The sequence below is a fragment of the Monodelphis domestica genome, chromosome 5 (genome assembly GCF_027887165.1).
Source record: "Monodelphis domestica isolate mMonDom1 chromosome 5, mMonDom1.pri, whole genome shotgun sequence".
Classification (NCBI taxonomy): domain Eukaryota; kingdom Metazoa; phylum Chordata; class Mammalia; order Didelphimorphia; family Didelphidae; genus Monodelphis; species Monodelphis domestica.
In genome coordinates, this window is record NC_077231.1 from 284,463,752 (window position 1) to 284,477,867 (window position 14,116).

At 36.2% G+C, this 14,116-nt stretch overlaps 1 protein-coding gene across 2 annotated transcripts in view; it reads right to left on the bottom strand.

Moving 5' to 3' along the window:
- BFSP2 (beaded filament structural protein 2) overlaps positions 1-14,116 on the bottom strand; it is a 66,069-nt gene that overhangs the window by 16,471 nt on the left and 35,482 nt on the right. For both annotated transcript variants that reach the window (XM_007505091.3, XM_007505090.3), the window contains exons 3-4: positions 12,848-13,004; positions 11,395-11,556 (exon numbers count right to left, since the gene is read on the bottom strand). In XM_007505091.3, the coding sequence (XP_007505153.1) occupies positions 11,395-11,556; positions 12,848-13,004 (319 nt within the window). The remainder of the gene's footprint in view (positions 1-11,394; positions 11,557-12,847; positions 13,005-14,116) is intronic.

Here is a 14,116-nt window from a genome sequence, read left to right on the forward strand (position 1 = left end):
AACACTGTCTGTGTAGTTTTCTTGGCAAAGATCCTAGAGTGGTTGCCAGTGGATTAAGGCAAAGTACATAGATGTGCATATTTTTATATATTTTATATATATGTATATATATACCACATATTATATAATGTATTATAATATAATGTATTATAATATATATAATATATAATGTAATATAATATATAATGCAATATAATGTACACATGCATGTATACACATGTGTATATGTACACATACTAATCTTTGGTCATGTTTTTAAGTGCACACACATATATAACATATATACATGTACATATAGCCACACATGGATATATGTGGATAGACATCTATAAATGCCATTATATGTACATGTAAATACACACACATATGCACATATATGTATATGAGTACAAATGCACATGTGCACACATAAATGCATTTGTATATATTTTATTCATATATAAATCCACATTATATATGTATATGATAAATATGAACTAGTTGGGGGCAGGGAAGATGCACTAATAACTAGGGAGCTCAGGGAATTAAGGATTCCCAAGGGGGAGCAACTAGATAACTCAGAGGTTAGTGTCCCTCCTAGAGTCAGTAAGACTAATCTTCTTGACTTCCAAACCAACCTCAGACACTTACTAGCTGTGTGACCCCAGGTGTCACTTAACCTCATTTTCCTCATTTGTCAAGTGAGCTGGAGAAGGAAATGACAAACCATTCTAAGAACACCTTTGCCAAGAATATCTCCAGTTGGGTCATGGGTCATAGATGACTGAAAATTACTAAACAACTATAACAAGTTAGGAGAACATTTCAGGTATTTGGCCTGTGGACAGGTAAGCTGTATGAAGTAGGAGGTAGAATGTTATATACATGGAATGGTGTATATAGGGGATAGCAATGGGGCCGGTTGGGCTGGAACATAGAACATGTGAAATCAGTTGGAAGAGATAGGTTTTAGGCTGGTTAGACTGCAAGGCTTTGAATATTACATTCAGAAAGGCAAAAGAATTGGGTCTACAACCAAGGATCACCTACCCATCAAAACTAAATACTTCCCGGGGAAAGTGTGGGCATTTAATAAAATAGAAGATTTCCAAGCATTTGTAAAGAAAAGACAAGAACTAAATGGAAAATTTGGTATCCAAATACAAAATTCAATAGAAACATGAAAAAGTAAACAAGAAAGAGGGGGAATTTTTTTTTCTTTTAAGGGCTTCAGTAAGGTCAAATTGTTTATATTCCTATATGGAAAAATATTTACAACTCTCAAAAACCGTATTAACTATGATAGTAGTTAGAAGAAGTACTCATAGGTAGTGGTTGAGGTACTAAGTGGTTTTAAGATAATATATATAAAAAGAAAGGGGGGGAATAGAAGATGGAACCAAGAGAAACTTGAAGGAATAAGAAAAATAGGATAAATTATATTACATAAAGAGGTGTATGGAAAGGGGAGGGGGAAGAATACTATTATAGAGAAAAGAATAGAGTGTGATAGTAGGTAATACTTAAACCTTACTCTAGTGGAATTAACTCTGAGAGGGAAGAGCATCTAGATCCATTGGGGTATCGAATTCTATTTTACCCTACAGGGAAGTTGAGAAGGAAAAACCAAGGTGGGGAATAGGTTGGGGAGTATGAAAAGAGAGGGAAAGATATGGGGAAGGAAATTTAATAGACCCTAAAGAAAAATAAGAGGGGAATAAGAAGGGAGGGGGGATGAAGGGAAGTAAAATAATGATGAGGATTAGGGGGACTGATTAAAAGCAAAACACTGGTGTATAAGGCAATAGTGAGAGAATAAAGGGCAGGACTAGAAGAGGAAATAAAAATGATGGAGAATACACATGCCATAATCATAACTCTGAATGTGAATAGGATGAACTTACCCATAAAATGGAAGCAAATATCAGGGTGGATTAAAAACCAAAATCTTACCATATGTTGTCTACAAGAAACACACACAGGGAAGATAGACACACATAGGGTAAAGGTAAGACGCTGGAGCAAAATCTATGGGGGCATCAACTGAGAAAAAGAAGGCAGAAATAGCAATCATGATATCTGACAAAGCCAAAGTGAAAATAGATCTGATTAAAAGAGACAAGGAAGATAATTGCATACTGATAAAATGCAGTACAGACAATGAGGAAATAGTAGTACTGCACATGTAGGCACCAAATGGTATAACATTCAAATTTTTAAAGGAGAAACTATCGGAGCTTAAGGAGGAAATAGATAGTAAAACTATACTAGTGGGAGACCTTAACCTTCCTCTATCAGATCTAGATAAATCAAACCAAAAAACAAATAAGAAAGAGGTAAGAGATGTGAATGAAATCTTAGAAAAATTAGAGTTAGTAGGTATATGGAGAGAATTAAATAGGGACAAAAAGGAATACATCCTCTTTTCAGCAGCACAAGATTGACCATGTACTAGGGCATAAAAACATGGCAAACAAAAGCAAAAGAGAAGAAATGATAAATGCAACTTTTTCATATCATAATGCAATAAAAATAATAATTAGGATACATGGAGAAGCAAATAAAAATCAATTGGAAATTAAATAATATGATTCTCTAAAATCAGCTGGTTAAAGAACAAATAATAGAAACAATAATTTCACTGAAAACAATGACAATGAGGAGACATCAAAATCTATGGGATGCAACCAAAGCAGTACTTAGGGAAATTTATATCCCTGAGTACATATATTAACAAATCAGGGAGGGAAGAGGTCAATGAATTGGACTTGCATATTAAAAAACTAGAAAGAACAAATTAAAAACCCTATAAAACTAAATTAGAAATCTTAAAAATTAAAGGATAAATTAATAAAATTAAATGTGAAAGAACTATTGAATTAATAAATTAGAAGCTGGTACTTCATAAAAACAAATAAAATAAAGTACTAGTTAATTTAATAAAAAAAGGAAAGAAGAAAAACAAATTAACAGTAGCAAAAATTTCCTCTAATGAAGAGGAAATTACAGTAATTATTAAGAAATATTCTGCCCAATTATATGGCAATAAATGTGGTAATCTAGGTGATATGGATGATCATTTACAAAATATATAAATTGCATAGATTAACAGAAGAAGAAATAGAATACTTAATCCCACATCAGAGAAAGAAATTGAACACACCATCAAAGAACACCCTAAGAAAAAATTCCCAGGGCAATATGTATTCACAAGTGAATTCTATCAAACATTTAAAGAACAACTAACCCCCATACTATACAAACTATTCAACAAAATAAGGAAAGGAGTTCTACCAAATTCCTTTTATGATATAAATATAGTACTGATTCCAAAGCCAGGCAGATCAAAAACAGGGAAAGAAAACAACAGACCAATCTCCTTAATGAACACAGATGCAAAAATATTAAATAGAATATTATAAAAAATATTCCAGCAAGTGATCAGGAGGGTTATTCACTATGATCAGGTGGGATTTATACCAGGAATGCAAGGATAGTTTAATATTAGGAAAACTATCCACATAATTGACCATATCAACAACCAAAGCAACAGAAATCACATGATTATCTCAATAGATGCAGAAAAAGCCTTTGACAAAATACAACACTCATTCCTATTGAAAACACCAGAAAATATAGGAATAGAAGGGCCTTTCCTAAAAATAATAAACAGTATATATTTAAAACCATCAGCAAGCATCATCTGCAATGGGGATAAATTAGAAGCCTTCCCAATAAGATCAGGAGTGAAACATGGATGCCCATTATCACCTCTATCATTTAACATTGTACTAGAAACACTAGCAGTAACAGAGAAGAAAAAGAAATTGAAGGTATTAAAATAGGCAACAAGGAGACTAAACTATCACTCTTTGCAGATAATATGATGGTCTACTTAAAGAATCCTTAAGAGTCAACTAAAAAGCTAGTGGAAATAATCAACAACTTTAGCAAAATTACAGGATATGAAATAAACCCACACAAATCATCAGCATTTTTATATATTTCCAACACATCCAGGCAGCAAGAGTTAGAGAAATTCCATTTAAAATCATTCTAGATAATATAAAATATTTAGGAATCTATTGGCCAAGACAAACACAGGAACTATATGAGCACAACTATAAAACTTTGCACACAATTAAAATTAGATCTAAACAATTGGAAAAACATTAATTGCTCATGGGGGCGGGGGAGGATGAGCTAACATAATAAAAACCACAGTCCTATCCAAATTAACTTACTCATTAAGTGCCATACCTATCAAATTACCAAGAAACTTTTTTTTTTACTGAATTAGAAAAAACTATAAGTTCATTTGGTAGAACAAAAGATCAAGAATATCAAGGGAAATAATGAATAAAAATGTGAAGGATGGGGGCCTAGTAGTACCAGATTTTAAACTGTACTATAATGCAGTGGTCATCAAAACAATATGGTACTGGCTAAGAGACAGAAGGGAGGATCAGTGCAATAGACTTGGGGTAAATGACCTCAGCAAGATAGTATATGATAAATCCAAAGATTCGAGCTTTTGGGACAAAAACCCACTATTTGACAAAACTGCTGGGAAAATTGGAAAATAGTATTGGAGAGATTAGTTTTAGATCAATATCTCACACTGTCCAAGATAAAATCAGAATGGGTGAATGACTTCAATATAAAGAAAGAAACTATAAGTAAATTAGGTGAACATAGAATAGTTTGTCAGATCTATGGGAAAGGAAAGATTTTAAGACCAAGCATGAGATATAGAATATTGCAAAATGTAAAAGAAATAATTTTGATTCCATAACTAAAAAGGTTTTGTCCAAACAAAACCAATGCAACCAAAATTAGAAGGGAAGCAACAAATTGGGGAAAATATAACAAAAACCCTTGACAAAGGTCTATTTACTCAAATTTACAAGGAGCTTAATAAATTGTACAAAAAATTAAGCCATTCCCCAATTGATAAATGGGCAAGAGACATGAATAGGCAATTTTCAGATAAAGAAATTAAAACTATCAATAAGCACACGAAAAAGTGTTCTAAATCTCTTATAATCAGAGAAATGGAAATCAAAACAACTCTGAGGTACCACCTTAAACCTAGCAGATTGGCTAATATGACAGTAAGGGAAAGTAATAAATGTTGGAAGGGATGTGGCAAAATTGGGACATTAATGCACTGCTGGTGGAGTTGAAAATTGATCCAACCATTCTGGAAGGCGATTTGGAACTATGCCCAATGGGGACTGTTGAGTTTATCCCCCAAAGAGATAATAAAGAAAAAGACTTGTACAAAAATATTTATAGTTGTGTTCTTTGTGGCAGCAAAAAATTGGAAAATGAAGGGATGTCCTTCAATTGGAGAGTGACTGAACAAATTGTAGTATCTGTTGGTGATGGAATACTATTGTGCTGAAAGGAACTGGAGGAATTCCATGTGAACTGGAACAACCTCCAGGAATTGATGTAGAGTGAAAGGAGTAGAACCAGAAGAACATTGTATACAGAGACTGATACACTGTGGCACAATCGAATATTATAGACTTCTCTACTAGCAGCAATGCAATGACCCAGGACATTTCTGAGGGACTTATGAGAGAGAACACTATCCACACTCAGAGGAAGAAGTGTGCTAGTAGAAACACAGAAGAAAAACAACTGCTTGATCACATGGTTCGATGGGGATATGATTGGGGATGAAGACTCTAGAAGATCACCCTAATGCAAATAATAATATGGAAATAGGTCTGGATCAATGACATATGTAAAACTCAGTGGAATTTCTTGTTGGCTATGGGAGGGGGGTGTAAGGAGGGGAGGGAAAAAACATGATTCATGTAACCTTGGAAAAATATTCTAAATAAATAAACTGAAAATATAAATTAAAAAAATTCTTCTAGAAAAAGAAATTAAAGTATTAACTTAAACTTAATTTAAAGATGTAGCAGATAGCCTAACAGACCAAGGAGGAGAGCCAACTTACTCCTTACGTTTTAGGAAGAATTGTTGGGCTGTTTGCTGTAGCTGCTCTTAAAATGGGTCTAACCCCAACCCCCACTCTTTACCCCCCAGGAAAATGCCATAGAAGCTAGGTTTTTCCAGTTCCTTCCAAGTTTGCCAAAGAAAACACAGGAAAGCAAACATCTCTGTAGACTTGCTCTGCTCTCCACCCCCCAAAGTTGGCCTCTAGCCAATAAACCCTGTGGATTCCAAGAACCTCACAAGCTAGCATAGAGTTGAGCTATAAAGATGACAGACAGGGTTGTTGGGGTTTCCCCCCCCCAATGATAAGAAATGACCAAAGAATCCCTTCCTATAACTAGGAAGAAAGTATCAGTTCTCATCAATAGGCTGTTGTGGACAGAGCTAGAATCAGGTCTGGGGCCTGAATTCTTGTTCTAGTCTGCTGCTTACTGGTTGTTTGACCTTGGGTAATTCACTTTCCCTCCCTAGGCCTTAGTTTCCGTCTTTGTAAAATGAGGAAGGTTACTTGTTGTTGTTTTTTTTCTTTTTAAAACAATTTATTTTAAAATATTTTTCCATGTTTACTGCTTGGGGTTCTTAAATTTTTTTTTGCATCATGGATCCTTTGGGTTGTCTGATGTGACCCTAGAACACCTCAGAATCAAAATTTAAAATGTATAAAATAAAATTTTGTTCAGTTCTTGTTCAGTCATGACTAACATTCAGTCAGTCAGACACAAAGTCCAACACTTTGTGATCTCTTTTGGGGTTTTCTTGTCAAAGACACTTGAGTGGTTTGCCATTTTATTCTCTAGATCATTTGACAGGTGAGAAAACTGAGGCAAACAAGGTTAAGTGTCTTTTCCAGGGATACATATCTAATAAGTGTCTGAGGTCAGATTTGAACCCGGGAAAATTGTCTTCTTGACTCTAGGCAAGGCACTCTATCTACTGCACCACCTAATTGCCCAAAATAAAATACAGGGGATTACAAAAGAAGGCAGTGATGTATGGAATTGTCAAAAGTAATTATTAAAATTATATGTAATATAATTAAATATGTTTATGTGTGTACACATATAAATGTACTCATACACACTTATTTTTATTTATATATACATATATGTATGTGATAAATACAAATAGTTGGGGGCAGGGAAAATAGAATTAGAAAAATATTTTTAAAAAATCCAAATTTGGGTCCTACATTAAGAACTTCTGGACTAGATTATATCTAAGGCTTCTTCTAGATATAGAGAAGCAGAATGTCAGAGTTATTTATGCTCTTTGTGGTCACAGATCCTGGATTGGAATCCTGGCTTTGTCACTTCTTGACTGTATGATTTCAGACAAGTTAATTAATCTGTCTAGGTTCCTTATCTGTAAAATGAGAAGGCTATCCCAGATCACTGATGAGCCCTCTTCTAGCTTGGAGTCCATGACCTATAATCCCATGAACTATGAATGATGAGCAATCATAATAATACAGGATGATGGCAGAGGGGCTGATAGTAAAATCCCTGACGAAGCAGGCTGTCCAAGAAGCTCAGGGAATGTGGGGAGGGAACATAATAGCCAGTTCCCAACACATAAAGAAATGTTCGTTGATCTGCGTATCTGATTTTCACATTTTACATTTCAAATGAAGTGTTGTCTTGGGCATTCAACATCTTATTTACTTTAAAAAAAATCTCTCCCCAGAGTATTGCCCTCATGATACTAACATGAATGAGAAATGCTCATATTCACTAAAAGCTTTATGGTTTAAAACTTCTATTTTGCATAGGTTATCTAATTGCCTGCTCTTGACCATGTTGTAAGATAGATAGTGTAGTATAGTATATCTCCTTTACAGATAATGAAACTGAGGTCAAGTAATGTGCCAAGTTCACACAGTTGCTAAATTGCAAGTCAAGACTCTAACCCAGGTCTTAAGCCTCCCAACCCAGCTCTCTTTTCAGTAGAACCCATCAGGAGGCACTGAATTACTTATTTGGATGTTTATTGAATTTTAAACATTGAATTTGTTTAATTGAATTACTTACTGAATGGATGATGATAAAGGCTAGAATTTATACAGCATTTTAAGATTTGCAAAGCTAGTGATATATACCACCTCATAACAGTCCTGGGAAGTAGGTGTTATCATTTCCATTTTAGAGGACAGGAAATGGAGGCTAAGTGGTTAAATAAATTGCCCCATTACATAGCTACTAAGTATTTAAGAGAGGATTTGAATTCAGGGTTTTCTAAATTGAAGTTCCTCATGTGATCCATTGCATGAATGAAAGTTTCTAAAGTCATTGCTGCCTCCACTTTCACAATAAAAACATAATTCTAGAAACCGAGGGGTCTTGATATCTCAGCCTTCTCATAGTAGGAGTAGATAGGGAAAATGTGGTCATTAGGAAAGGCTAGAGACTTGTCCAAAAGGATAGCCATTTTAGAATGGCTAAGGCAATGGGGATGGGTTAAGAAGAATCACAGAGGTGCGAAAGAAAATGAAACAATGGCATAGGGAAGGGTTGAGACAATGACTTGGAATGATGAAGGAGGAGTTACTGAATTCTTCATACTTATTGATCCAGAGACTTCAATCCTGGGACCATATCCTGATGATGTTATTGACACATGTCCCCAAAATGTTTATGACAGTATTCTCTGTGATATCAAAGAGCTGGAAACAAAAATGTGCTCGATGACTGGGGAGTGGCTGAACAAATTATGGCAGATGAATGTACTTATATTTTTAATTGATTCATGATTTCATTGGTTTCAGGTAGTTTCAAATAGAAACTAGTAGCATATTGACTTAGAAATCCACAAATTAAGATGATCTATGTTGTAATGAACTTTAATGTATTTTAACAAATATTTTCCAATTATATTTTAATCTGATATGGGCCACACTGAGGAGTTTTGCTGGTCACTTGGGCAGTGAATTTGATATTTCTGGGAGGAAGTCCTTTTACCAATGCAGAACACTATTTTCTCTCCAACTTAGAGTCTTAGAGAATTGTTTGGGGGCATAACAGGTTAACTGACTTGTGTGAGTCCCAGGAACTGGAAGCCAGGTTTTATTGGCTTTCTTTTCACTATAGTACCATAAAGAATAATGAATATGATGATTACAGAACATGATTTTGAACATACAAACTGATGTAGAGCAAATAAAGCAACACCAGAAGAACCATATACTCTATACAGCAGCAACAAAGAGGGGAGCATCATCACCATGGAGAGGCAACAGAACTATGGTCAATTACAATACTCAGTGTTGTTACTATAGTACTTTGAGTTAGGAAGAGCTGAATTTAAATCCCACCTTAGTCCCTTCCTTGTTATATAACTTTGGATAAATCATCTAATCCTTAAGACCCAGCTTTCTCATAGAGACAATAATATTGTCTACCTCTTCAAGGGTTGTTGGTAAGCTGGTAAATAATGTAGATAAAAGCAGCAGCTGGGTGGTTCAGAGGATAGATCCTGGGTTCAAATTTGACCTCAGACACTTCCTCCCTATGTGACTGAGCAAGTTGCTTAACCCCAATTATCTGGTTCTTACCATTGGAACATTATACTTAGTATTGATTCTAAGTAGGAAGTAAAGGTCTAAAAAAATAATGTAAGTAAATCCTTAAACAAATCTTAAAAGGATCATATAAATATCACTTATTATCATTATAATTATAAACTCCTTTTCAGGGAAGAAACCTCGTATGGGAGCTTGTTCTTGTGTTTGTTGCGGACCATTTGCTGTGAAAAACAAAATCTCAATAAATTTAAGGGAACCTAACAGATTGATTTGCACCAATCAGTTCAGCTAATATGACAGAAAAGGAAAATGATAAATGTTGGAGTGGACATGGGAAAATTGAAGTACTAACGCACTGTTGGTATAATTGTGAAGTGACCCAACCATTCTGGAGATTAATTTGGAATTGTACTCAAAAGGCTATAAAATTTTGCATGCCTTTTAGCTCAGAAATAACACGATTAGGTCTTATCACAAAGAGAAAACAAAAGGGAAAAGGACTTATATGTATAAAAATAGTTATAGCTGATCTTTTTCTGCCAGCAAAGAATGGGAAATGGAGGGGACCCATCAACTGGGGAATGGCTGAACAAGTTGTGATATAAGATTGTGATGGAATACTATTGTGCTATAAGAAAGGATAAGCAGGAAGCTTTCAGAAAAACCTGAAAAGACTTAAAGGAACTGATGTAAAGTGAAATGGGCAGAACCAGGAAAATACTGCATATGATAAGAGCAATATTATATGATGCCAAACTGTGAATAACTTAGCTATTCTCAGCAATGTAGTGACCTAAGAATTCAGAGGGACTCATGATGAAAAATGTTATCTACCTCCTGAGAAAGAATTAACGGAATCTGAAAGTACAAAGCATACTTAAATTTTTTTCTTTACTTTTCTTGTTTTTTTTTTATCTGTGTTTTATTTCACAACATAACAAATCTGGAAATTTATTTTGCATGATTACATATGTATAGCCTAGATCAAATTGCTTGCCTCCTCAGTGAGGGGGAATGGAGGGAAAGAGAAAGTTCAAATTTTTTTTTAATGTTAGATTTTTTTTTTACCTGTAAATGGAAAAAAATAACATTTTTGGAATTGATTTTTAAAAAATATAAAATAGTTTTGGTTTTGTATGAGTGTGCTCTTACAATAATGACTAAGATGGAAGTGTTCTTTGCATGATAATCAAAATAAAATTAAGTTTAAAAAACTACCCCCCCCCTCAATTTGAGGAAAAAAGAAAAAGAAATGGAGGATTTAAAAGCAACTAAAAAGTTCTCTCTCACCTGCTCTCTGAACCTCTCATTAGGTTTGGGAGGAGAACCTTTTGAGGTACTTTGCACAGACCTGGCCTTGGGCAAGTCATTCAACCTCAGTAAATCTTAGTTTGCTAACCTATAAAATGAAGGAATCGGATTAGATGACTTCTGAAGTCTCTTCTAGTACTAAATCTGGAGTCATGTGAAAGTTCTACCAAGGCGGTTCTGCAACTAATAGAGAGTTTCTTGTGGCACTAAGAAAAATAAATGACTTCCCAGGGACACCCAGGCAGACTATGTCAGAGGAAGGACTCGAACTCAGATCTTCCTGACTTGGAAGGCAGCTCTTTCCATCCACTCTCTCACATTCCTTCTCTTCCTTGGTATGTCCTGGGCAGCATGCCTCCTACTTTCCCCTTCTGATCTCTCTCCCCCCCCCCCCCCCGCTTCCTTATTCTTCTCTTGTTCCTTATTTCTTCTTCTGCTTCTCCTTTCTTCCCAGTTCTCAAAATCATAGGACTTGGGAATGGGTGTAGGGAGAATGAAACCCATTTTATTTTATTATGTTCTCTGTTTATTTTGTTTTCTCAGTTGCAAGAGCATTTGAAGTGGGGATGATGGGGGTGGAGGTCAGGGCTATCAGCAAGGACACTGCCACTCACCTTGGCATAGAGCAAGGCCCCTGTTTCTGCCCGGTTCTTCTCTATGTCCTTTTCCCAGTGAATTCTGATGGTCTCCAGAATGTCATCTAAGCCAGTTCCAATGGGAGCATCCATTCCTTCAAGCTCTGAGCCAGCCAGCTGTTTGTATAGCATCTTCACATCCTAAAAGCAACAACCACTTTAGAGATGCTCTCAGAATGAGCTGAAGGATAATCCTGCCAGGGAAACTGAAGTGTAGTGGCTTCCTTTTCTTCCTTCTTGAAATAACTGTGAGATCCCAGCAAAGTACAGAATAGAGCTGATAGCCAGTCTGGTAATTGGGCACGTCTCCCCATGGTCACCATGATCTTCCCATGAGCAAGTGACTCATCTGGGACCACATAGAAGAATTTGGGAATTTATGGAAGATTACTCTATGAGGGCCAATGACTGGCTGTCCAGATGATTACTGATTCCAGAAACAAGAGAAGGTAGATTTAGTGGCTAGACAGATTAAGTTTAGTCACAAGAAGACCTCCTTCATTCTCTGCATTGTCAGTGGAAGTCATTTTGGTTGGAGATTAGAGAGAGAGAGAGAGAGAGAGAGAGAGAGAGAGAGAGAGAGAGAGAGAGAGAAGAGATAGAAAAATGTGAACTTGGTTTTTTAAAAAATATTTTGATAACTATTTCAATATAATTGATTTCCTTTGCAATCCTATGTATCTTGTTTTATGCATTTGAAAACACGACTATGAGAAGGGCTCCATAGATGTCAACAGTCTGAACCAAAGAGGACCATGACCCAAAAAAGGTTAAACACTCTTACTTTAGATCTATCAATCAGCATATATTTATCAAGCACTGGTTATGTGCCGGGCATTCAATCAGAAATTCATCTTTCTAGATAGTTTTGAATCCAAAGCAGTTTATTGCAGAGGGATGGATTAGTTAGTTAACCTTGGAAGTCCTAACCTCCTTTCTAGATAATTATTTCTCTGAGCTAGACATTGTAATCTATCTATGAGAGACCTTTTTACAAGAGGTAGCCAGGTAGTGCAGTGGATAGAACACTGTATCTAGGGGTCAAGGAAACCTGAATTCAAATCCTACCTCAGTAGTTGTTATTACCCTGGTTAAGTCACTTTACCCTCTCTGCCTCAGTTTCCTCATCTCAAGATGATTTGATTATTCCCAATCAAAATACCTACCTAAAATCCTGGCTTGATCACTTGCTCACTGTGTGACCCTGGGCAAGACCTTTTAACCCTTATCTGCCTTAGTTCCCTCATCTCTAAAATGGGGATAACAGTAAAACTGCTCCCCAGGCAGATGGTTCCAATGAAGTGAGGATACAATGAGATAATAATTATTTGCAAATACTTGTATAGAAAAAGCTTTTATTCATCATCTTCACCTCAAACTGACTAGTTCCATTTGTAATCACTGGCCAGACACACTCCCAACTTTGACCCACCTCTTCATGGTTCCTTGACAAAAAAGCAAGTTCTTCTTTCATGCTTTCAATCTGGCTCTCGAGATCCATTTTAGTCAAATTAGCATCATCAATCACCTTGTACAGGGAGTTAATTTCATCTTCGGCTGCTTTTCGGAAGGGCTGCTCATTTTCATATCTGCAGACAAAGGAACTTAATCATCACAGCTGGGTAACTAACCCAAAGGGAAGAAAAACCATATTATAAATGATACCATCGCACTAATTACATGACAGACAAGAACCAAAAGAGGGCCCTCCCTCAGCAGCACGCTTTTCGAGAACACATTCAATTACTGTCGCCACACCTCCATTTGTTCAAATTCAAGTTGTGACAGTTGAACTCTCATTAGCTGCCTGGGTAGGATACTTCCTGCCTGGGGTTTAAAGTTCGAGTGCTAGATTAGGAGGGAAGGCTTTATCTGGAGCTCAGGAGAACTGCCTTTAAGTCACAGCTTCAGATCAGACTCTTTGGGCAAGTCATTAAACTTTGATGGGCCTCAGTTTCCTTATCTGTAAAATGACAAAGTTGAACTGGAGGACCTCTAAGGTTCCTTCCAGCCTTCAGACCTCTGTACCTATGACGTTTTGGGGGTCCTTATCTGATTTTTTATGGAGGGACCACTCTGTGGGTTGCTATTGGCCCGTAAGGTCTGGGGTCTCCTCATACTTGCTCCTTCACATAACTTTTACACTTGGGTGAGCTTCTTGTACCTGTACAGACAGGAGATCATTGATACTTCTCCTATCAGATAACCCAATGTTCTTTTGACAAAGCATTTAGCCTTTTGTTCCTAGAAATATTCTCAAAAGAGACTTCTTAAGTGGGGCAAATAGTAAAAGGAGACAATTTAAAAAGAAAAGAAACATCAAGTTGTTCTACCCCTTTAGGATTGGGTAGTATGAGCTCAGGGCAAAGGGAAGCCCCTCCAGTGTTCATGGGAGTCTTGCCATCTTCACCTGCCCATTGGGCAGGAGTTGGTGTGGTCCTATCAGTTTATTTCTCAGAGGATCTCCAAGGCTTTTAGGAATGGTATCACTCTCCCTATGGATGTTCCTTTAAGCTCAGCCCTAGCCACTCTTTCTTCCTTCTTGACCACTGACTCCAACTCGATGATTGTAGGACACTCTCCCTCTTCTATTAAATTCTCTTCGCTGACTCTAGGTTTCATGGAGGTCCCTTTTTCCCTTTCTCTGTATTCCTACAAATTGATACTTATAATCATTGATTCCTACAATTGATAGCAAATT